The 23,882-nt window shown below is 35.1% G+C and overlaps 1 protein-coding gene across 2 annotated transcripts in view; it reads right to left on the bottom strand.

Moving 5' to 3' along the window:
• Positions 1–22,169, bottom strand: part of LOC128986579 (cap-specific mRNA (nucleoside-2'-O-)-methyltransferase 1-like) — a 31,900-nt gene extending 9,731 nt beyond the window's left edge. Inside the window, exons 1-11 of one of the 2 annotated variants that reach the window (XM_054407014.1) lie at positions 22,044–22,169; positions 15,886–16,120; positions 14,919–15,174; positions 13,931–14,086; positions 11,521–11,688; positions 10,489–10,656; positions 8,397–8,589; positions 7,251–7,360; positions 4,072–4,301; positions 3,129–3,311; positions 1,913–2,106 (exon numbers count right to left, since the gene is read on the bottom strand). In XM_054407014.1, coding sequence (XP_054262989.1) covers positions 1,913–2,106; positions 3,129–3,311; positions 4,072–4,301; positions 7,251–7,360; positions 8,397–8,589; positions 10,489–10,656; positions 11,521–11,688; positions 13,931–14,086; positions 14,919–15,174; positions 15,886–16,120; positions 22,044–22,074 — 1,924 coding nt within the window. In that variant the 5' untranslated portion in view covers positions 22,075–22,169. Of the gene's footprint in view, positions 1–1,912; positions 2,107–3,128; positions 3,312–4,071; positions 4,302–7,250; positions 7,361–8,396; positions 8,590–10,488; positions 10,657–11,520; positions 11,689–13,930; positions 14,087–14,918; positions 15,175–15,885; positions 16,121–18,641; positions 18,755–22,043 lie in introns of those variants that run through there. The other variant, XM_054407016.1, reaches the window with a different exon arrangement.
• Between the last annotated feature and the right edge of the window lie 1,713 nt (positions 22,170–23,882).

Raw genomic sequence — 23,882 nt, 5'->3', positions numbered from 1 at the left:
ACTAAAGTGTTGATAATATAATACACATACAGGGTGAATTTTAAATGAGTTCCCCCCCTACCTTTTTCTACATTTCTCATGATATCATCTCCGGAACACGTCAGATCATTGTTGAGTAGTAAGTACTTCATTTTGACTGGGTATAAATTTTTGGCCGCCATCTTGGATCTGCCATATAGGATACAAAGTTTTTTTTTCAAATGTAAAGGTAGGGTTGTGACCCTTTATTTCAAACTAGAATTTTACGCTGATTACAATGCCGCAATTAGTTTTTAAAAATCTTATTCCGTTCTAAAGTTATGAGGACTTTTTCTAACTTTATTTTTAGCGCATTTTAACATTGTGCATTTACAAACTAAGACCATAATCTCAAAATAGTGCTAGATAAAGATAAGTATACACCACCATTCATTGTCAACATATTTTCACTTGGTTATGACGGATGTAGTTTTTTCAGCCGCCATCTTGGATCCGCCATTTTGAAATGAGATCAATTTATTTAAATATGAAGGTGGTGTTGTGACCCATCATTTTGAGCTACTTTTTTATGCTGAACTCAATGCCGCAATCCGTTTTTCATTTGCATCTTTGGTTTTTGAAATATTGAAATTTTAAATAAGAGTATTTTAATATTTCATCAAGACAGCTTGATAACAAAAAACGGATTGCGGCATTGAGTCCAGTATAAAAAAGTAGTTCAAAATGATAGGTCGCAACACCACCTTCATATTTCAATTAATTGATCTCATTTCAAAATGGTGGATCCAAGATGGCGGCTGAAAAAACTACATCCGTCATAACCAAGTGAAATTATGTCGACAATGAATGGTGGTGTATACTTATCTTTATCTAGCACTATTTTGAGATTATGGTCTTAGTTTGTAAATGCACAATGTTAAAATGCGCTAAAAATAAAGTTATAAAAAGTCCTCATAACTTTAGAACGGATCAAGATTTTTAAAATCTAATTGCGGCATTGTAATCAGCGTAAAATTTTAGTTTGAAATAAAGGGTCACAACCCTACCTTTACATTTGAAAAAAAAATGTTGTATCCAATATGGCGTATCCAAGATGGCGGCCAAAAATGTATACCCAGTCAAAATGAAGTTCTTACTACTCAACAATGATCTGACGTGGTCCGGAGATGATATCTTTAGAAATGTAGAAAAAAGTAGGGGGGGAACTCATTTAAAATTCACCCTGTATAGTTTTAGTAATTATAGTACATATAGTAATAAAGGGTAGACAGCTCGATTGGAAGTTAATTTTGAGAGTATTCTTTGGGATTGTACAGTAGAACCTCGATAGTTCGACACTTTCTGGACCTAAGGGGTGTCGAACTATCGAAATGTCGAACTATAGGGAGTAAATGGGGTTTAATATACAGGAAAGTAAATTACAAGTTTGATATAGAAATCGCCCACATTTATTAAATACTAAAAAGCTTAACAATTTTACTGTTCATTGGTCTCAAGTCAAAAATAAATGACAAATTAATATTCAAGTCATCTTACATCACAATAGTCATTAAATATCACTTGACAAAATATTTTGTGATCTTCGATTGTTTTTCACTCTGATAACTGGAAAGAACTGGTCCTGGACATTGACCGGTGTACGTGTGAAAACAAAATATCGATCGCTAATGTTTAGACGGGTAGCCTCAGCCCGTGTCGAACTACAATGAGTGTCGAACTATTGAAGGTTTACTGTACCTCTAAACTGGTATTTTGCAACTTGTTACTGTGTATATTACTGGGTGTACCATGTGTGTGTCCATCAAAGACTAGATTAACGAAAATCAAAACCTAGGCCTAATTTTATGTGGGAAAATGTATTGTGTTATAAAAACTGTAAATTAGCGTTAAGACTCGTAATTTTTTTTACAACTTCCAACAAGCTCATACTTACGTTGATTACTCTCTCCGACACAGCGGTTCACCATTTCCTCAGCTGTGGTTTTGTCCACTCTTCTTGCAACATCAGGTATCTGCCAGTACGCCAGACAAGCCCGTCGGATTTCTGCTTGTCTCGTCTCAACTAGGGATGTGTCTCTACAGAAAGCTGCGATTTTTATCAGATTGACGATCTGTCTCTCTCCTAGTCTGTAAAACATTTCAATATAATCTATTTATCAGGATAGATTTTTTGCCTCAGCTACTAATTTATTTTCAAAATAAATCCCTTAATTTAAGTAGGGATGTGAGAAGCAGTAAACAATTTTTGATTCCAAGCAACGATTCAATTCAAAAGGTTTTTGATTCAAATTGATGCAACTCGATTCAAAGCAATACAGCATTTTTCTATTCATACTTGTCAATGGAGTGAAGTAGGCCTAACAATAGCCTAATTCAAATTTATCACATTTCTGTAATGCACATTTTTGTTAATGTGGTATTAGGCCTAGTCATACATATAATATGAATTTTAGGTGAAAAAAATATTTATTTATTTTCGATCATATATTAGAAGAACCTGTATTGCTGGAAATGTCAGTGAGCTGCTTTACTTGCCTATTTCATAATCTTTACTTGCAGAATCATATTCTTAAGCACCTATTTTATAATGATTTCACAAATAAAGATATATTTTGGTGCAAACAAATAAAAACATTTGCAAGATTTATACTGAAACTTTCAATTGGTTCAAATTGATCAAATGAGAGGATAGAGACCTACAAACTACAAGGAATACATAGCAGACAAAAAAATACCAAATTTATCAGTCTAAAACTACTCTGTTGCTTTGAGAGAAACAAAAAATAATTTTGTAAGACTGGTTAACAGAATGACCAAGGAACACGATGAAAGAATATTTATATTGACCTTTGTAAATGAAGAAAAAAACCATAGTTAACTTGAACATCTATTTAGACCATTTGTCCATTTTGACATTTGTCCTACAAAATGTGTAAAAATTTTGATTCAGTTTGATGATGGAAACAATTGTTTACAAAGATATAATTTCATGTCCAGGAAATCTAAACTATTGATGAATAGTTATTAGGTAAAAAAACGTTGGATGTCCTGGACAACGTAAGTTATTTTAATTTTTACATACCACAGGAAAACAAATAATAAAAAACAATAAATCTTTACACTTTCAGACATAAGATTTTTAAACTTACACATTGTTTGATGTGACAATATAGTCAAAGAAGGCATTGTCTTGTGTTAGTTCGTCCATGGACACACAAAAGTTGATGTCTTCTTTGCTTACACAGCCAAGCCGACAAAGTTCTTTGTTGAGTTCAAACAAATACTCTCTCGTAGGTTCACAGTCGTCCCTCTTCCACTGGCATATAATATACCTTGAACAGAAAATGCAAACTACATAGGGTACAAAAAACATTCACTGTTGTTAAGCGGCCAAATCCCGCCTTGGGAATAAATGGCCATGGGAGTGAGTGAGTTGTTAAAAACATAATGTAATATAATCTAACCTTAACCTTTTACAGGGTGTCCTCAAACTCTGAAGGGACCTTTTAAGGTACCTATCATTCCAGGACCCAAGACAAACTAAATTTTTTTTAAATTCCAAAACTCAAAAACTACCCATTTAACCACCACTTTGCCTTCAACGCAAAAATATTTATTTGTTAACGGCTTTTGAACTAAGTTGGTACATACTACATAATGCTAAGATCTATTTTGAGAAATTTTTTAAAATAATGTTTACTTCCAAAATGGCCGTAATTTAAAATTTATAAACTTTAACAACATTAAAAATTAATGGGTAATCAAAACTATTGTGGTAGCCTTAATGTTTAGGTAAGAAACTTTTATTAAAATTCCATCAATAACAAATGTAAAAATATTGATTCATAAATAAGGGAGAAGACTCATTTCAAGTGAACAAGTATCAAACAATATCAGCGGTCATTGGATAACATCACCCAATAAGCGCAAATATTGTTGTATGTATACAGTATTTTAAAATTCCATTTTATTCGTTACTAGCATTTTAACAATTAATATTTTTTTAAATAAATTCTTTGCAAAGCAACCAAATTTTGACCCGAGACTTGGAGGTCTCATCCAAGCAAGTAGCTTGCTCATGTCCAGCCTCACCTCTCAGAGTTGGCGGGTCGGCTTGTGTTGGGTTTGTGGATGCTGATCCTCTCGAAGGCATGATACATGAGGTACACCAGACCCACGCTGAAGGGGGAGAACAGGTCAAAGAGTTTGCAAACAAAATGGCCGCCGGTCCTGACAATACACAGGGCGACCAGGAACTGACACAGGTACAACTGTTTGGACAACAACTCCTGAATGTTCTCTTGTCCGTCCACGGAGAACCCCTGCAACCGAGACACACAAAAATACAGAATACAGTTACTAGTAGATAGCAGGAAACCTACTCCAGAAAAAAGTCATATTAGCCTACTTCTTACAACAATAAAAAATACTAGTGGCTTGTAGGGACCTAAGTCCCTAAAAAGCTTAAATGTAAAACAACTTATTGCAATTCCGGTATTTAAACAATCTCAGAATAACATTATCTATGTGTCAGGATATGTATCCCTATGTACATGTCAATTGAGGTTATTCCACTTCATTCAACATTTTGATTGAACAATAAATCCCAAATTAAAAATGGTAGTAAATAAAAAAAATGTAAAATAAATCTTTAACATATGTTTTGAAATGAAAACATATCAGAATTTTTCCATTTAATCTTGAATCATTTATTATTTAGTCAATGTTGTTATTTAATGTTAAACATTCCTTCAACACAACAATAACCTTTATTTTTTCAGCCATTCTAAGCTCAATTACTTCTCCTATGATTTAACTAATTTACTTAAAAATACACAAATTTGCAAATTGCACAGTAAAATAATTGATTTCAACATTCTAAGACGTAACTAAAAAGTCTTAATTATTGTGGAAACGTTATCCATGGTTTTATATAGTATACAGTACGTTGCAGAATTGACTGGCAAATGATCAAGTAGACCAAATGTAATATTAATTGCTTATTTGCTTAGTGATAAATCACGATCAGCTGTATTGAAGTAAACAAAAATCAGCAGTTAATGGCTTCTAATGCTATTCTTATGGAGAACATTTTACCTTATATCTAATTTTGTGTTAAAATTTGGGGAATTTCACTATTTTTTCCACCGTCACGGGGTCGAGACCTTTAATTTGAGCCCTCTCCCGTCGTTCTACGACCTCCCAGTCGCCCACAATTTTGAAGCAAAGAATCGGCTTACGTAATTAATATATACTAGTGGCTTGTAGGGACATAAGTCCCTAAAAAGCTCAAATGTAAAACAACTTTTTGCAATACCGGTATTTAAACAAACTCAGAATAACATTATCTATGTGTCAGAATAGGCATCCCTACACCATATCTTTTGTGTAAAAACCAGTTTGTTGTTCTTCTTTGTTTGCTTTTGTTGATGTCATTTTCAATAAATAATTTGAATCACTCCAGTGGTTTAACATGAAAAGGTAGCAAACATATCATTGTTTGTGAATAAATACTGGTTTACTAAGGTAGCTTTGGTCTTGTGGTTAATGAGGATAAATAAAAGCTTCTCTGTTTGGAATTTTAAAAATTCATTGGAGGTTCGCCTTCAGATGAATTGAAGACGCCTGCAATTTCATCTGCAGTAGGCTTATTATACCTACGACGATCCATATTTATCCTGTCTACAAACCTAAGTTCTAATTCACTGTCACCTTGTACAACCATTTCTTCCGAAGCTCTTTTGTAAATTTGGGCAAATGGATTTTCTAATAGAATTTCAGCTAGTTTTGACAATATTTCAGGTTTTAAGTCACTATTTTCTAAAGGCCTTTGACGAATTTCTGTTGCTGTTGATGTGTCAATAATGTACAATTGGCCATACACGGGGTCTTCATCATGTTGAGGCAGCAAATCTGAGATTGAACGATAAATCTGTCCTTGAATTTTGAAACAGTATGGTCCTTTTCCTGGAATATCTTTCTTACTGGCTGAAAAATAAGCAAAAGCCATCGCACTGTTGCATTGTCGAATGAATTTATACAGTTGTGGGCTCTCTTCAAACAAACTTTTAAGTTCTACATTAGTTTTTGACTGAGGAAGGTTAATAAGTCCGTTATGGCAACATGTCATAAAATGATTATTCGTTAGTTCTTCTCTAAAATGAAGAGCACTACATTGAATGCACTCTTGGTCCAGTAATCCTGCATCATGAATATTTACATTTCTCTCGTCTACCATGGGTCTCCTAAAAAGGGGTTGTAACATATCTTGATTAAGTTCGTCATTATCTACTCTTGCTCTCCTACGCGCACTGTCATTCCTATGAACAGTTCCCCGCCTTTGTGGTATTCCCCTGGCGTTCATATTAATTACAGTACTTATAATGAAAAGAATATATATCCAGCAGCCTACATACCAAAACATCTTGAATCCCTGGTGATTTTATAAAAGTATGATCGAATATGACTACTCTACGTTGTATATTCACTGCACTAAAAAAATTTACTTACGAAGGAATGCAAATGCACCATTTTAGAACCAATAACATTTATAGGTTATTTTAGTTGTATATATTCACACAACCTTAACCTTAAAATGTGTAGAAATATAAAGAAAACAACATCATTTAAAATAAACTTGAACATATGATTTAAAAATAAAAACAAAACAGAAGTTAGATTTAATTTAGACTCTTTGATTATTTATACAGAATATTTATTCTATGTCGTTTATTCCTTTAACACGACAATAACGTAAAAGCATGAAAAAATGAAACTTTAGTATATGATTTAAATATAAACAAAGAATGCAGACGTTTTTCCGACTAATCTTCAATATTTCAGTTTTATTATAGTATACATTTCATAGTTGACTGGCTAAAAGCATAGACAAAAAGAATTAAATACTAAAAGTAAACCAAATGCGTGTATTGATCACTGTTTTCAAATCTGTGGCACAGCTGTTTTAATTTCAAATTAAACCCCATGTTGTTTTAATGGGAAAAGTTTTATTCTGTTGCGAATTTATGGTAAAAAAATAAGAAAAATGAATAGTTTTCCCTCAAAATTCACGTGTCAAGACCTTTAAAATAAGACCCCTCCCATCCTTCTACGGCCATCCAGTCGCTCACAATTTCTTTACAAAAATTTGACTTACGGAATTATATATATAGACATAGATGTCTCCAAATATTTCCTCCTGCTGTTTGATATGTTTTTATTCTAGTGCTCAATGTGGTATTTAACAATAAGATAAGTATTCTACAACTTACACCATCTGCCATCATAAAATGTACACCCAACTGGTTTGTGTGGTCCATCACATAATGCATCAAACTGTTAATGTTCTCAGGGTCAAAAATATTTCCATCATCCTTCTTTCCTGCAGACAAGAGACGTTTTAAAATTAAAGAGCAACACTCGATCCATAAGGAAGAAAAAGTAAAACTTCACTAAACATACTGTTGGTTTTTTTTCAAATTATTAAGCCTTTCAAGTATGTTTGGCAGAACGGTGGAGAGTTTATAGTTGGAGTTTGGCAGAGTTAGTGGAGAGTTTAGTTGGAATTTGACAGAGTTGGTTGAGAGTTTAGTTGGAGTTTGGCAGAGTTGGTAGAGAGTTTAGTTGGAGTTTGGCAGAGTTGGTGGAGAGTTTAGTTGGAGTTTGGCAGAGTTGGTGGAGAGTTTAGTTGGAATTTGAGAGAGTTGGTTGAGAGTTTAGTTGGAGTTTGGCAGAGTTGGGAGAGTTTAGTTGGAGTTTGGCAGAGTTGGTGGAGAGTTTAGTTGGAGTTTGGCAGAGTTGGTGGAGTGTTTAGTTGGAATTTGGCAGAGTTGGTGGAGAGTTTAGTTGGAGTTTGGCAGAGATGGTGAAGAGTTTAGTTGGAATTTGGCAGAGTTGGTAGAGAGTTTAGTTGGAGTTTTGCAGAGTTGGTGAATAGTTTATTTGGAATTTGACAGGGTTGCTTGTTTGGAATATTTTTAAGTTGTAATACTTTGTCAAGTTTAATTTTTCTTTTGTTTTCAGCATTTTACAGAGTGTCTTTAATCTCTGATTATTACGACAGAGTACAATGTATAGTTTGCAATTCAATTATTGCAATTGGCTAAAATAGTTAAATTTGGTAACATAACAGTTTTCCATAAAAGCATTTAAGTACTTTATCCTGTAAGTCTTCAAGTAAAAATGGAAACATAATGGGTCTTAGACACCAAGGAAAGGAAATAAATAACAATTAAACATGAACATGCAGTTTATAACTTGATGATCAGACATCTTTAAATAGTCTTTGAATTGCTGATGCACTTGGATGACGAATCAATATATAAGGGAGTCTGTTAAAACTGTTATTCAAGTAAGGAAACAAAATTTTAAAAGACGATTTATGACAAATTGTGCTATGTTTGTTAAACCCTACTAACCGTAAAAAGGCTCAAAACTTTCACAAGGCCCAGAGAAAAAGTCTGAAAGTTTGAAGTCGTTCTCTCCTTTTAATGTAAATCCAAATCCTTTAGATTTCCATTTTTTCCGCCATAAGACATACTCTGAAAATCCACCGGGTCCGGCGCAAACGTCAGCAAAATACAGCAGTTCGTCATCCTTCACCATTGGTGCCTGAAATTAGATAAAATCTCAAGAATAAATACATCTTAAGGAACCTCGATAACAAGACCCTCAATAACAAGCCACACTTGATTTAACAAGTCTAATTTTCAAATCCACTAGAACCTAGAACTTATTTTACCCCTAATGTGTTATCAACTACTCACTAGTTATTTGAGGTTTATTTGTTTATTATATCTTGATGTAATAGACATGAGAATACCAAAAGCCCATTCTATTTCACGCAAATGTATCGATTCCTACTGTGTTCCAAGCCGAATAAACATTTCAGGCATTGAATCATAGCTTCAACAAATATTTTTGCTTCTAGTAGGCTATAGGAGAAAAATACCCCCGCCGCAGCAAACCTGCAGACTAAGCGAATTTCCATTCGACTGATTGGATTTACACTGAAATGTCTACTTAAAAATATAGCATTTATTCCCGATTTAAATAGAATTAGTTTAACAAGTACTTAGGTTTGCTGCATCAGGGAGGGTAAAACTGTTTTTTTTGTAAAATGTTAATAGTTGGTAAGAAATAAAAACATTTTCCAAATTTGATCAAAATATGTTCATAAACAAGCAAACTACAACAGTTTACTCATTCTCCATAAGAATAACATGGGAATTTTAAATTTACAATTTTTTGGAATTTTCTCCGTAACCATTAGGCGCATAATAACGCTTCAATATACTAAATTATTTGTTTTTTTTAAGCTCTACAAAATGGTTTGGAAATAAATTGCTAAATTTTATGTTTTTTGGGTCAAAAATGGGAAAAACCTATTTTTACCCCATAAAACCCCCCGTAAACACCCGTTCCCATGGTCCGATCATGCTGGATCGCGAACTCGTTCGAATAAACGTAGGTTTACACGTTTGTACCAAATTTCATCAAAATCGGATCATTTTTGCTCGAGTTATCGTGCTGACGGACACATATATATATATATATATATATAAATATTAGGGATGGACGAGATTGGATTTTTAGTTCGAGACGAGACGAGATTTTTTATTTCTCATAAAATTTCGAGACGAGATCGAGACGGGATTTCCCTTCTCATACACAACGGGAAATGCACGTTCAAAATTTTTACCTGATTTTGTAACATTGTTAGATGACTGTTTAAATACAAAAATAATGATAATAGGCAAGAATATTTAGAATCTTTTATTAAAAAACATCAGCATAACATTTTTTTTATTAATCACGCTTAACTTATTAAAATGCCTACGATTAGGAAACATAGTGATATCAGTTAGGATAGAGTTCAACTTATCCTAAAATAAAATAAATCCTAAAATAAAAGCAATAATATCAATATAATAGCAATAAAAGTCAAAACAAGTAACTATTTTATAAAAACTAATATTATTAGTTTTTATAAAATAGTTACTTGTTTTGACTTTTTATAGTAATAAAACATTCCTCACACTGCTTACACTTAACAAAACTTCTCAAATGTTATTAAAGTAATATTATTAAAATAATTAAAGTAATATTTACATTTAAGGAATTAATTAAATAAGAACGCCTTCGCAAAGGAAACACAACTACAACACGCTCCTGTATTCCGGGTATTGCATTGACTTTCTGCAGGCGTTTTTAATTTTTTTTTTTTTTATTTTTTATTCTCGTCTCGATAAAAATCTCGGCCAAAAAGAAATCTCGTCTCGTGTAACGAGATTTAAAATTTCCCGAAAATTTCCCGAAATTTTGAGACTTGACCATCCCTAATAAATATAAATATATATATATATATGAATTTGAACGGATGGTGTTTTTGGCCTCTAGGGACCTCAAAACGAAAAAAAAAATCGGTCCCGCGTCCAGGTCTTACCATGAGTACTACGGTAATAGCTTATTCCCTATATGGGAAATTCGCTAACATGACTTTGAACTCACCCCAGTTTGTGTCTTGGGTGATGTAAACATGAAGTCAAACACTTTGTCCATATTTGCCATTTTCATGGCCGCTCTATTTAAAAACATTCCTTTGCCGATTGTCTCGAACGGATTACTTCTTGTCCTTGCTCGTCTCATCTCTTCCCCATCCAGAGTGTCAAATATACTCTGAAAATAAAAAAACAAAACTGACACATATAAAAAAAGTAAACAAATCCAATATAGACCAATTATCATAAGCGAAAGTCAATACTGATGATTAAAACTGTTCTACGTAGTAGCCATAAAATTGTTGAACTCATTGTCAACACTGTAAGGTTTTAAGGATTATAATTAATTTTAAATAACTTCTTGATCAGCATTGTACGTGTTATTAATTTTATTTACTTTCCGTAATTAATTTTTGCTAGCTATTACACAAATTTAATTGTTTTAGATTTGTGTAAAGATGTTTATTTTTGTAAAAAAAATATCTGTAACAACTGTATATTAAAAGAAAATACCAAATTATCAGGAATTACATTCTTATACTTCGCCTATCCAGTATAAATAGAACCAAATCTGTAAAAATGCCAAAAAGTCACACAACACTGATTTTTATAATTTTGAAAATTAAATTAAATTATTATTTATTTGCCGTTGATGATATAAATGAAATGGGAAATGAAATGGGCATTGTCCTGTGATGAATACAATTAAAATAGATTGCCTTACATCTATATAACTAAGTACCTTAACATGTATTAAAACAGAGAACACTACCATTGAAGCAAACTGTAAGAGTCTAAACAATATCAACAAACAATTGTTTTGAGTTAGTATATAACTTAAAGTATTCCAATATTTAACACAGTTCAACATCAAAGCCTTTTAACTGTTACCTTTGTTTACTTCACATTAAACATGGTGCCAATCAGTTTTTTTTTTAATAATAAAATTCAACTTTTCAGTGACTTTTTTAACGCTAGTAAAGTAACCAATGGACACTACCCTGTATGTAAGACTTTCCTAAAGATATTACATTAAGCCAACCTTTTTACTAAGTATGTTGGTGAGAATGTTAGGATCACAGAAGTCAGTGAACTCCTCAATGTTAAGGTTGCGAGGGCCGTTCTCCTTCCAGCTGTGTAGGGTGGAGGCTGACAGAGGGGGTAGGTCCCTCCCCTCCAGCCATGACGGTTCCTCTTCCACCTTGACTACCTGCACAGGCATAGCATAGTAGTCACATGATTGTACAGACAAAATAAGTGAAATAATAATCCATCTTGTAAGATATCACATGGAGTACTAGAGAATTGTGTGGTCCTATGCGGCCAGAGAACAACACGACCACGACCAGATCACAACAACGAATTGTTCTCCAAGCTGCCTTCTTAATCCCTCTTTTGGCACAATCTTCTGACAATACTCACTCACTCCCATGGCCATTTATGCCCAATGCAGGATTTGGCCGCACCAACAACTGCTCTCCATCATAATTATAAACTCTTCTGACAATATAATGCATTTTTTTAGTAGCTATAACAGGGTGTATACTATTTTATTAGAGTGAAATTCCAGGTTTTTTCCAGGTTTTTCCTGGTTTTTCGAAGTTTTTCCAGGTTCCCACGTATTTTTTTGGTTCCACTTAAACTATAATCAATTTAAGACTTGCAGCCTAAGTATACAATATAAACTTGCATTAAATTTGTTTCAAAGTCCAGTGAGCTAGTGTTGAAAAAGTAATAATCCTTATTATAATAATAATTTTCATTATCATCATTACCGTACTTAAGTCCACGGAAACATCGTCTCTCTCGATAGCAGCAAAATCATGAATATTATCTTCACTTTTTATGAACACATTATCAACGGCGGCTAAATCCTGAATATTTCCTTCGGTCGTGTGGTCGCTTCCCACGGTGACGTAAACATCATCACAGTCTTACGTTACCATAGAAAAATCCTGGACATCTTCCGCGGTATGTATACATGATCGCCGTCTCTCGCGATCACGGAAACGTAATCATCGTCATCCACGATCGCGGCAAAATCACGAAAATCTTCCGCGGCCGTGTGGACATCATCATTGACTCCCACGGTCACGTAAACGTCATCGTCATCGACCGCGATCACGGCAAAATAACAAAAATGTTCCGAGGCCGTGTAGACACCATCATTGACTCCCGCGGTCACGGGAACGTCATCGTTGTCGTGCGAAATCTCGGCAAAATCATGAATGTTTCCCGCGGCAGTGTAAACATCATCGTTGATCCTGCGGTCACGTAAACGTCATCGTCGTCTCCCGCGGTCACGGAAACGTCATCGTCGTCTCCCGCGGTCACGGAAACGTCATCGTCGTCTCCCGCGGTCACGGAAACGTCATCGTCGTCTCCCGCGGTCACGGAAACGTCATCGTCGTCTCCCGCGGTCACGAAAACGTCATCGTCGTCGCCCGCAATCGCGGCAAGACGCATTTTACGACTACAATCTTCTACCGGGGCTAAAATAAAAATCCCGGATTCGGTCCAAAAATCCCGGCTTTTTCCCGGTTTTTTCCAGGTCCCTTCAAATTCAAGGTTATTTCCCGGTTCTCCCGGTTTTCCCGGTTGGTATACACCCTGTATAAAGTAACACTCAGTCTCAAAATCTAATAACGACATTATAAAAGAAGTTATTTCACACACCAGACAAAAAAAGTGCTAACCGTTCCCTTGAACTAGGACTGCCTACTGGTCAGGTCGGAGAAAATTAGAAGGCAGTGCGTGTCCTGCCATTACAATGTGTTCAATTTTTGATGCAACAGCTGGTGAGTCAGGCCTGACCAAAGTCCTCGGAGTTTGGTCGTCAAAACATTGGGCCACTGGGCGCTGTTCCAATAACTACTATTGTAAAACTGGCTGTATCCCACCGGTCAGAGTCGTGGTCGGGCTAGTACACGATGGCTCTAAGGGTAGGCCTAAGTGAAAGACAAAGTATTTGAACTCCCTGTCCCATCAAATCTATTGCAGCTAAGAAAAAATATTTTCAACCTAGTAGAGAATATTGATCAGCTCACTTTTTTGACTTTGGTTGGAACTCAAATGTAAGATTGACTTATACTATACAAATCGAGGTGCGCATATTGAATCTTTGTGTTAGGCCTGCATGAAACGAAACTTAAAAAATATGTAACTTACTTTTTGGAAATCTAAGTTGCATTTTGCTGGTAATAAAGACATAGCTGTACAATTTGGTTTACAAAGTTGTTTAATCATTTTATGGTAGTGACAGTTTAGAACTCTGTTATTAACCAGGTTTACAACCACGATTTTCCAGTAGTAAAAGCCTATTGGAAAAAGCATACTAAAATGTTTTAGTCTTTACTCTTTATACCTTATTTGGGATAAAACATTTACAGCCCTACTTCAGCCTATCTTACATACCCAAAGTGACCCATCCTACATATCTAGTGACAAGTTACCTCCATAGATGAGTCCCAGTCCAGGTTGGCAGGCTCCAGGCCAGGCAGCGTGAGGCCAAGACCTCGCCGACCACGTTGTCTAGACAACTCTACTGGATCTACTCGTCCTTGAGCATGCTTACCCAGTCCTCTGCCCTCCTTGTACCCCATCTTCTCCTGTGCTCAACAAGACAACATGTGTTAAATACTGCCCAATTAAAGAAGTATACTCGCAGTTTCATCATAGAGATTCTATTGACTTTAGAGGATGCTTATCAAGCAAAGTTGTAGTAGGCCTTAACTATAACTTTGATACAGGTAAGAACATCTTTTCTAGATCCCTAAAATTGCACTTGGATTGGAAATTTTGTTTACATGACAGGCGCTACCTGACTAGTTTTTAATTATTTGATCCTGTAGAACTGTTTGGATTGGGCAAGTCTGGATTTTATAAGTTCAACTATATTTTAGGCCTAAAAACCGTTAACAAAACCAAGGGCCACAATTAATAATAGCCTATATAGCTATAGAAAAACATAATTTTGAAATACATAGGCCTACTGTAAACAAGCAAATAACAACAGGCTTAGCCAAATTCACAGAGAAGGTACAGAGGAAACGAACCAGGCTTCGTCTGTGCGCTTTCAGCTCTAGTATTTAGCTCTGTGCAGAAATTCCTATTGCACACACTCTTCTTCCAGCGTTGTAGTACATAATGGTGAGGGAGGTGGTGCGAACTTTACCCTAGACACCAGCACTAGGTCTGGATACCACTTAAGTGTACCATTCTGCGTTGTAGTAATGGTGAGGGGGTGGTGTGAACTTTGCCCTAGACACCAGCAATAGGGCTAGATAAAACTTAAGTGTACCATTGTATGTCTCTTCTGTAAGTTTCTTCTCTCTCTCTGTGCCATATTCAACCCAGCAGAAATTCAAGAGCTTAAGTACTGTACCAGATACTGTACATTTAATATTTTAATTGTAAGATATATTATAAAAAAATACATACCATCATGGCTTTTGCTTTGTCATAACCCTGGCTTTGCACTTGGACTGGTTTAGCCAGGTCATCAAACTTTGACCTCTTGCTTTCATGGTTTTTCTCATGGTGGTTGCTGTCTGAAGATCTTTTAGAGCCATGTTTGTGCTTTGACGTCGCTTTGTGAATGACCTTTGTCGGCTCTCCGTATTTGTAAAATGTGACTTTTTCTGTAGGATAATCTGGTGGTGCGCTGGGTTGGTAATACGGCTTGCTTTCTTCTTCACTGCAAAAATATTATGGATAGTTTTGTAAGTTTGAACAGTTTTTTACAAAAGTGGGAATTTTACATTTTTGGAGTTGTATGCTTTATGAATTAAGAACAGTGTTATGGGTCATTTTTGAGACGATTCCAAATTTATGTAGCCTATGTGGTGAAACAATCTCATGTCAATATAATGTGTTTTCATGTTGAGTTATCAAGAGAAGAAGCCTTAAAGTCAACACGGTTGTTGGCAAACTAAAACTATTAACGTAGGCCAAAGGCAATACCGATGAACAATTTTTAAGTGAATGTCTTGAAATGGAAGTTTAAAAAGAATAACTAATACAATATCATATCTATCATGTTTTTTTCTTTAAGATCAAAAAGAAATGTAACAATAAAAACAGTCAAGGAATTACACACTACAGGAAAATATTCCATACTCAAAGAAATAGACATGGATGTATACTTAGGCAGTCATGTCTTAATAGTTTGAACATGAAGTGAAAAGAGACACTCATCAAGAAACCCACTGATGTAACAATTATTATAAGTGCATGCACTACCTACTTCAATGTTAATTGTCAATAACTGTATTATTGAAGCATTAAAATCACAGTTAGGAATAATTTGCTTGAATGAGAGTGTGACCACTATCTTTTTTTTAAGTAGGGTAGGCATACAAGGTAAAATAATAGAAATGATTCTTGATTAATTAAACTCTAAAACTACCTGTTGGATTCGGACTGAACTTGATTGTTGTCATTGTGTTCCGAGAAATCCTTGTTACTTTCTGAGTCACTGAGAGGATTTTCATGTTCACTCAAGCTCAACCGGTTACTTTCAAAATCACTGAGACTAAAACTGGCCCTGTTTGTCTCGTAATCGCTAAAACTCGTTCGGTTGTTTGCGTCTAAAGAAAAACCACCCTGAAAGTCTTCGGAATCATCATCGTCACTGGAGTCATCTGAAAAAAGTTAGAGTTAGATCATTGAAGAAGTTCTTCATTTGATTTGAAGCGTATGAGTTGGTCTAAACGTACTTCGAATCAGTTGAACGCTTTTTCAAACAAATTGATTTTTTCCAATGTTTTGAGCAAGGAAGAGGCACTGTAACTTGTTGGTTTTTTTATGGAGAATAATAAATTGATATGCTTGAGAAGGCCTCTTGGTAGTTGTGCAGAGTACAGAGATATTTAGAGATTAAGATAAATTTATGTTTACTACAGATATTTATTAAAATGTTACATTATTATAATACAAGTTAAATATTGATTTTCTGTTCTAGATCTTTACAAGAAGACGGCTGCCTACCACTCTTTTGCATGGTGTGTTCAGTTCAGTTTCTGATAATGACAAACAAGGTGGTGCATTACTTACAAAATTTACATTTTTCTGAACCCATTATAAAAGAGGATACCTGGAATTCAAACTTTTTAATTTTAATAAGTTTATGCATCTTTAAAAAAAATAACCTAGTTAATGTATTTTGTTTTTATAAATGCTAAGTTAGACCCCTGACTTAGGCGTACCTTGTTTTTAGACAATATTATGATCATCAACTAAATTAAACTTAACTAAACTACCATAACCTAACCCTCGCAGCACGGTGTAAGAGTCTCCTGGAAAAAACCCAATGAATTCATATTCAATACATAGGTAAACCCAATATTTACATCATGAAACTTGGACACAATACAATTTATACGGAATTAACATATTTCATAAGATATTAAATCACAGGCTTTCTATGGAACTATACCAAAAACTGTAGTTACTGATATTTCAGATAATAAAGAATATCCAGTGTTCCTTGGACCTTATTTGAGTGTCAACATATTTAGTTTAAATTAGGGTTTGTACTAACCATCAAACAGATATATAAACCTGGGCACTCAAATACAAGTTATTAAGCATTTTGGCATAAAAAAAAAACTTTGAGACTAGATCTGGACATTGATCTAATTTACAGTAAACCAAACCCCCTAATATCTGATGGACATACTGGATAACTCCAATAAACACCTATTGGATGGTGTACCAAAAAGGGCCTTTTTAAAATAAAATCACTGACGGGCAGTAAAAAATAATAATACCCCCGCCGCAGCAAACCTGCAGACTAAGCGAATTTCCATTTGCCTGATTGGATTTACACTAAAATATCTCCTTAAAAATATCACATTTATTCTCTATTTAAATAGAGAATCAGTTTAACACATACTTAGGTTTGCTGCAACAGGGAGGGTAAAAGTGTTTTTTTATGTAAAATGTTAATAGTTAGTAAGAAATAAAAACATTTTCCAAATTTGGGCAAAACATGTTAATAAACAAGCAAACTACAACAGTTTACTTATTCTCCATAAGAATAACATAAGAATTTTAAATTTACAATTTTTTGGAATTTTCTCCGTAACTATTAGGCGCATTATAACGCTTCAATATACTAAATTATTTGTTTTTTTAAGCTCTACAAAATTGTTTGGAAAGAAATTCCAAAATTTTATGTTTTTTGGGTCAAAAATGGGAAAAACCCATTTTTACCCCATAAAAGCCCCAATAAACCCCCGTTCTCATGGTCCGATCATGCTGGTTCGCGAACTCGTTCGAATAAACGTAGATTTACACGTTTGTACCAAATTTCATCAAAATCGGATCATTTTTGCTCGAGTTATCGCGCTAACGGACACATATATATATATATATATTTAAATATATATATAAATATATATATAGGTATATGAATTTGAACGGATGGTGTTTTTGGCCTCTAGGGACCTCAAAACGAAAAAAAAAATCGGTCCCGGGTCCAGGTCTTACCATGAGTACTACGGTAATAGCTTATTCCCTATATGGGAAATTCGCTAAAAAACAGTGCATCATGGTAAAAGTATTGAAATTGTATTGTGAAGTGAAATGCTAAAAAAATTACATGAAATATATTAACTTACTTTGCTGCTTTTAAATTAAGTTTTAATGGTCCTGGAGATCTAACCTAGCTGGACTAGATTCTATATACAAGAGCTTGAGATTATAAAATCTTCAAAAGTAACATTTGAAAGTACACTTTGTCATGTCGATTCAAAACCTTGCTGTGATATAAAAAATTACAAGCTTAGTCCATTTAGTGATAAAAAAACTTCATTATGTTGCATTTGGTGCCTTATCAATAAGTTAACAAATAAGAATAGAGTTCAAAGGTTTAACAGAATATGAAAGATAAAGAAAACAAATAGGCTACTTAAGTTATTCTGGAATTGAAAAAAACTTTTGTATCACATTAAGTTAGCCTATATCAAAGTAACTTAAGTTAGATTCAATTGTTTGGTTTTTGGCAACATTTTTTTTAAATATAGTTTGAATTATGTATCCTAACTTACATTTGCTAGAAAACCAATTAGGCCTAAGTTGAAGATAATGAAAACAGCTTAGAAATAAACATTTACTGAGATTAGCCAAATATTCTATAAAAAAGAATTACATTTTTTTTACCCGATTGAATGTTGGACAAGTAAAGCATTTGAAATTTTGATGAAATACTCTGTAAGAACAAACTGCTTGTGAAACTTTGATGAAACTTTGAGAAGATGTTCCTTACACTCCCGAGAAGGTTTCTGTCCCATACCCGTTCTTGAACTTCCTTGTAGTTCTGCCCCAGTGGCTCTGGAATTGAATTTTGACAGCGGTTTCAAATAATAAACTAATACTGTAAGTTGGCTTCTATGATGTTCAATAGCATTAAAAAGGTTACAAGGTTTAACAAGAGAGTGCAGCACTTTATTTTTTTGTTCTCCCTGTTGCAAAGCATGGGTAGGCCTACAGCAGATAGACCAAATAAAACTCGTACCATCGATGTATAAAAGTAACTAAAGTAAAAGTAACTAGTAATGTATGTTAGTTTTATAAGCTACATCGATGCCCGTAATTTCATACAAAACATTGCAAATTTCCTATTCTTAACCTTTATCATTAGTTCTAGCTGATAGGCTACCACTAGCCAACCTAAAGTAAATGTGATAGTTTTCATTAAAAAAATAATCAAAGGAAACCTGCTACTCTCCTGATTCCCAACACATTTTGATCGAGAAAGAGATAAAATCACGACAGCTAATCAGATATCATGTTTAAATGATTGCTCCTGTCGAAACAATTTGTTCTATCTATTTATCTTTGTAAGATCAAGACAAAATGTTTTTAAATATATCAGAGAACATTATGTCACAAAATTTATGATCAGCCTACATTTAGGATAGCTTATCGAACATGTTCAATAAATTTATGAGAAAACTAAGCTGTACTATTGGCGAATTTAGTTTAAAGGTACTGTATAACCATTGTATAACTATAAGGGGCAGTTTGGGAGCTCGAGTCCAGCTAGTACGCGCCCAGTGTTAGACGTGCCTAACTTTAGTACGCAGATCAAAAACCAGGCTTGGGAGCTCACGTCTAAGTTGTAATGGCCGTAGAGCAAGTATAAAGGATTAAGTCGCAGCTCGGCTAGATGGTCAGGGAATTGCGGGGAATTTAGGTTTTGGGGCTCGCAACACTGCAGTACCGTCGACAACAACAAAAGATGAACAATTATTGATGATGATTACACAATTCTATCTTGGTATTTCAATGATGGCTAATTAGTAGCTTAGCCTATTATATGGAGTAAGTTTCTGCATTGTACCAATGTAAAAATGTAGTGTGTTTTACCATTGACTATGTAACACTGGTTTTACATCTTGATGACTGAAGAACCGTATACTATTATAAAGAAGAGGCGGTGTCTGTCTGTCTGTCTGTGTGTTTGCACGAGCTTAAAACACAAAAACTTCTGAACCGACTGGGCTCAAATTGGACAATAATAAAGCTACAGCTACGATAATATATAATATGGAACTATTCCCGCTTCGATATTGTCTCTGCCCCTGGGCTTTCAAAGTTCTGATGTGGGAGTTAAAAAATGAATAATTTAGATTCCATAAAAGTCGCAGTATCAAACTCATTTTTTATCTATATTTTATATATATACCGGTACCTATATATTTTTCTTGTAGCCTACTCCAAATAATTGAGGTGCTCCATGTTGATGTTACTAGCCACCGCAATACACTCAGCTATTCACAATGCAACTAGAGTAAAAACTGAAACGATCGATAATGACTGTGTACCTACAGCTTCTGTGCAGTTTTTTTAAATGTTTTTATTAGGTACTAACTAACCCCTTCACTCTTTGATGGAGAGGAGGGGTGGATGTGGGGGTATGTATTCATTGGCTCATTTTTTCGTAGCTAATAAAATATTTATAATTAAGGTACGGTATGGATGTTTATAACCAAACTGTCAGCTTAAAAAATTCCAGTAAAGCCCATTGCAGCAAACATTAAAAACAAAAACAAAATAGATTTTGGATATACTTAGCTTAAATTTAGCTTACCGGTACTTTAGGCAATCTTTGTTTTACTTTGAACATCAGAAACCTCAAAAAAACTTTGAGAGTAGGCCCCTACTTAATGAAATTGTTCGGAATTTAATAACGAATACCAGTACCAATATAACATTCTTTTTTAGTTAATATGTAAACAATAAACATGCTAATGAGGTAGGCCTAATACCGAGATGATGTCCACCTAAACCTGCCCCCTGGCAGGACTAAAGTTGCAGCCTAAACTCACTAATTTTTATGAAGAAAATATATTTCTTAGTCCCGAACCAAACCCACTGAGATTATCTCTCAGGCTGGCGCCTAAGTCTACTAGACTCCCATACCAACAATATTTAGGCGCGAGATTATCCCTCCCTAAATTAGGCGCGCGCCTAACTCATTCCGAGCTCACAAACCCGTTTAATAGGCGGCAGTTTAAAATAGGCCTACCGGAAATATCCGGTTCTAACAAACATTTTTTGTCAAATTTGTATTTTTAAGTTTAGACTTAATTTATCTAAGGGTTAATAAGTTAGCGCTCCTTGAAACACCTTTGCTTTTGCTCGTCATTGTCCAAGTTTCTGGGGGAGTATTCAAATAACTTACCTATTTATTCAGGTTTCAACTTAAATTCTAGAGGCATTACAACGGCTAAGTTAGATTAGTCTAATATCTTTTAATTTATTGGTACACAACAGTAAATCAAGTTGTGGTCTTCTTGGTGATTCAAGGAACTAACTAAAGTAGGCCTAACATGGGGCAGAAATTCAGTAGACATTAGCGTGACAGACTTACAATCCATAGCAGCGATGTCATGATCGGAGTCTGCTAGGCGTAAGAATGCCACTACATTTCATCCGTATTTTAGGCATACCTACAGTTTAACTTACCGGCTCACCCCCTGCTTTGCTTTCACGCACAGGCCCGTGGCTTATTAAGCCTAACCTGGCAAATTTAAGGTTAAAAGAGACTGAAAACCTCTTAAACCAAAAAATTAGGAGGAGACTAATTAAGTTTATTTTCTTTGATTTATAAAACATGAGTTGGCTAATAGGCTATAGGTGGCATAAAGGCTATTACAGTAGCCTATAGGTCTACAGCCAAAGTTTTGATTGATTATAATTACAACAGGAATAAGATTAACTTTAAGTTAGGTCAAGAAAAAATTAAAATGCTTATTAGGGCTGTTCTGGTAAATGTCTAAAAAGATAATGAATGACCAGAACTAAAGCCAAACACTTCAATGGGGTGTTCTTGTAGCCTATGACACACTATATAGCCTAAGTAACTTGAACTCTTTTTCTTAAAGAAAATAAAATAAACCACTGTGCAATCGCATAAACCACAACGAATTCTGCTAAGTATTTAGGCGGATTAGTCCAGTTTGTTGTAAGTTCATGAAGGACCTTGGCTGGGACTAGGGTCTAAGCATTGTAGAACGTAACACCATTGTAACACTTAAAGCAACCACTGAAACTTACCTGACAAATATGATTCTTTAGTTTTGGCCATACTACTAGATGTGTTTAACAAAAAATTAGGATTAAGCTGTGACCAATTTTTAGCCTTTAATCATTAGTTGATTATAACCTAAAAGGTCTACTAGATTATTCATATCTCTAAGGAAAACACAAAAAAATTATGACAATCAGACAATGTCACAGGGGTAAGAAGAATAATGGAGAGGGGGAGAGGGAAAGGAAAAAGTTATCAAGGATGAAACCTTACAACGATAAAAGAATAGATTGCGATATATATAGATATATATATAATTTGAACGATTGGTGTTTTTTGCCTCTTGGGATATCAAAATGAAAAAGTAAATTTGCCCCGGGCCTAGGTCTTACCGTGCCACCTACGGTAATAGCTTATACGATAATAGCATAGACTAAGTATGTTTTATCTATGGTAATAGCCTTATAGGGAAATTTCCAAAAACATTTTTTACCCTCCCTGTGGCAGCACACCTAAGTACTCGTTAAACTCTGTTTAAATAGGGAATAAATGTGATATTTTATTGATATTAGGAGACATTTCAGTGTGAATCCAATCAGGCAAAAATTGAAATTCGTTTTGTCTGCAGGTTGGCTGTGGCGGCGGGTATTTTGTAGTCATTATGACAACCCATAAGGCCAATGTAAACATTAAAAAAAAACTTTTAAATTATTTAGGCATTATCAAAAATAGAAATGGTTAAATTCCATGTTGATGGCCCCTGGATTACTTTATATGACTATAATAATGGTACTATACCTCGTCAAGTAATCCAAATGTTGTTTGAGGTTAACAACCTACCGGTACATGTTTCGCTGTATATAGTCTTCGTTTTTGTAACCCTGACGATGCCGTATTTACGGCGAAACATGTAGGTTGTTAACCTCAAACAACATTTGGATTACTTGACAGGTATAGTACCATTATTATAGTCAATAGAAATGGTTTCTTCTTTAATCTTCCAAACAACTGTCGAAACAACCTTGGTAAGTTTGGCTAAAATATGTTCAAACTTTATTGAGTGATAGATAGTGTTAGAAAGTTTGCAGCATTGAAGCCGATCCCAAAGAGCTTCACTTCGCTCCGCTCAATTAAATGTTTTTATTCATTAATTATGTATTATATTATACTACTACGGAGGGCGAGGTGCGCGGGCCCATATCAAACAATGTATTTGTGTTAAATAGAGGTACCGCGACCTCTACCTCTACTACTATGCGGATACCCTCAGGCAGCACTAAGAGTAGCATCCGCCTACCGAACAGTGTCCGAACCCGCCGTCCTGGTGGTTGCTGGAGTCATCCCCGTAAAACTTTTGGCGGTGCAGAGAAAGCAATTTATCAGCGCCGTGGGGAGGACCAGGCACGAACAGAGGAACGCACCCGCACCTACCAGCTGTGGCAGGAGAGCTGGGAACAGGAGACACGGGGACGCTGGACAAGTCCAACCTTGGGTTAACCGGCGCGCGGCGGTGCGGGGAGGTGGACTTCTACCTCACCCAATGTTTGACGGGTCATGGATTTTTCACTCGTACCTGTTCAGGATGGGCAAAGCCATGTCCCCCGATTGCATATACTGCCCAGGCATTCCCGATGACGTGGAACATACCTTTTTCCACTGCCAGCGTTGGGAAAGGCCCCGCCTAGAGGTTCAACAGTTAGTAGGACTGCTTTTGGTGGGCACGGTCATACCGATGATGATGGAGGGTGAGGACGATTGGACCTGTGTGTCACATTACATCCAGGGTATTCTCCGCGCCAATAAGCTTGACCTTGACCGGGATACGGTGTATGTCATAAAGAATCTAAATGCCAAAAACGGCGAGA

The sequence above is a fragment of the Macrosteles quadrilineatus genome, unplaced genomic scaffold, assembly GCF_028750875.1.
Source record: "Macrosteles quadrilineatus isolate MER2022 unplaced genomic scaffold, UCM_ALF_1.0 Scaffold_2__2_contigs__length_208266976, whole genome shotgun sequence".
NCBI classification, from domain to species: Eukaryota; Metazoa; Arthropoda; class Insecta; order Hemiptera; family Cicadellidae; genus Macrosteles; species Macrosteles quadrilineatus.
Note: the sequence above shows the minus strand (reverse complement) of the source record. Positions and strands in the feature narration are given on the sequence as shown.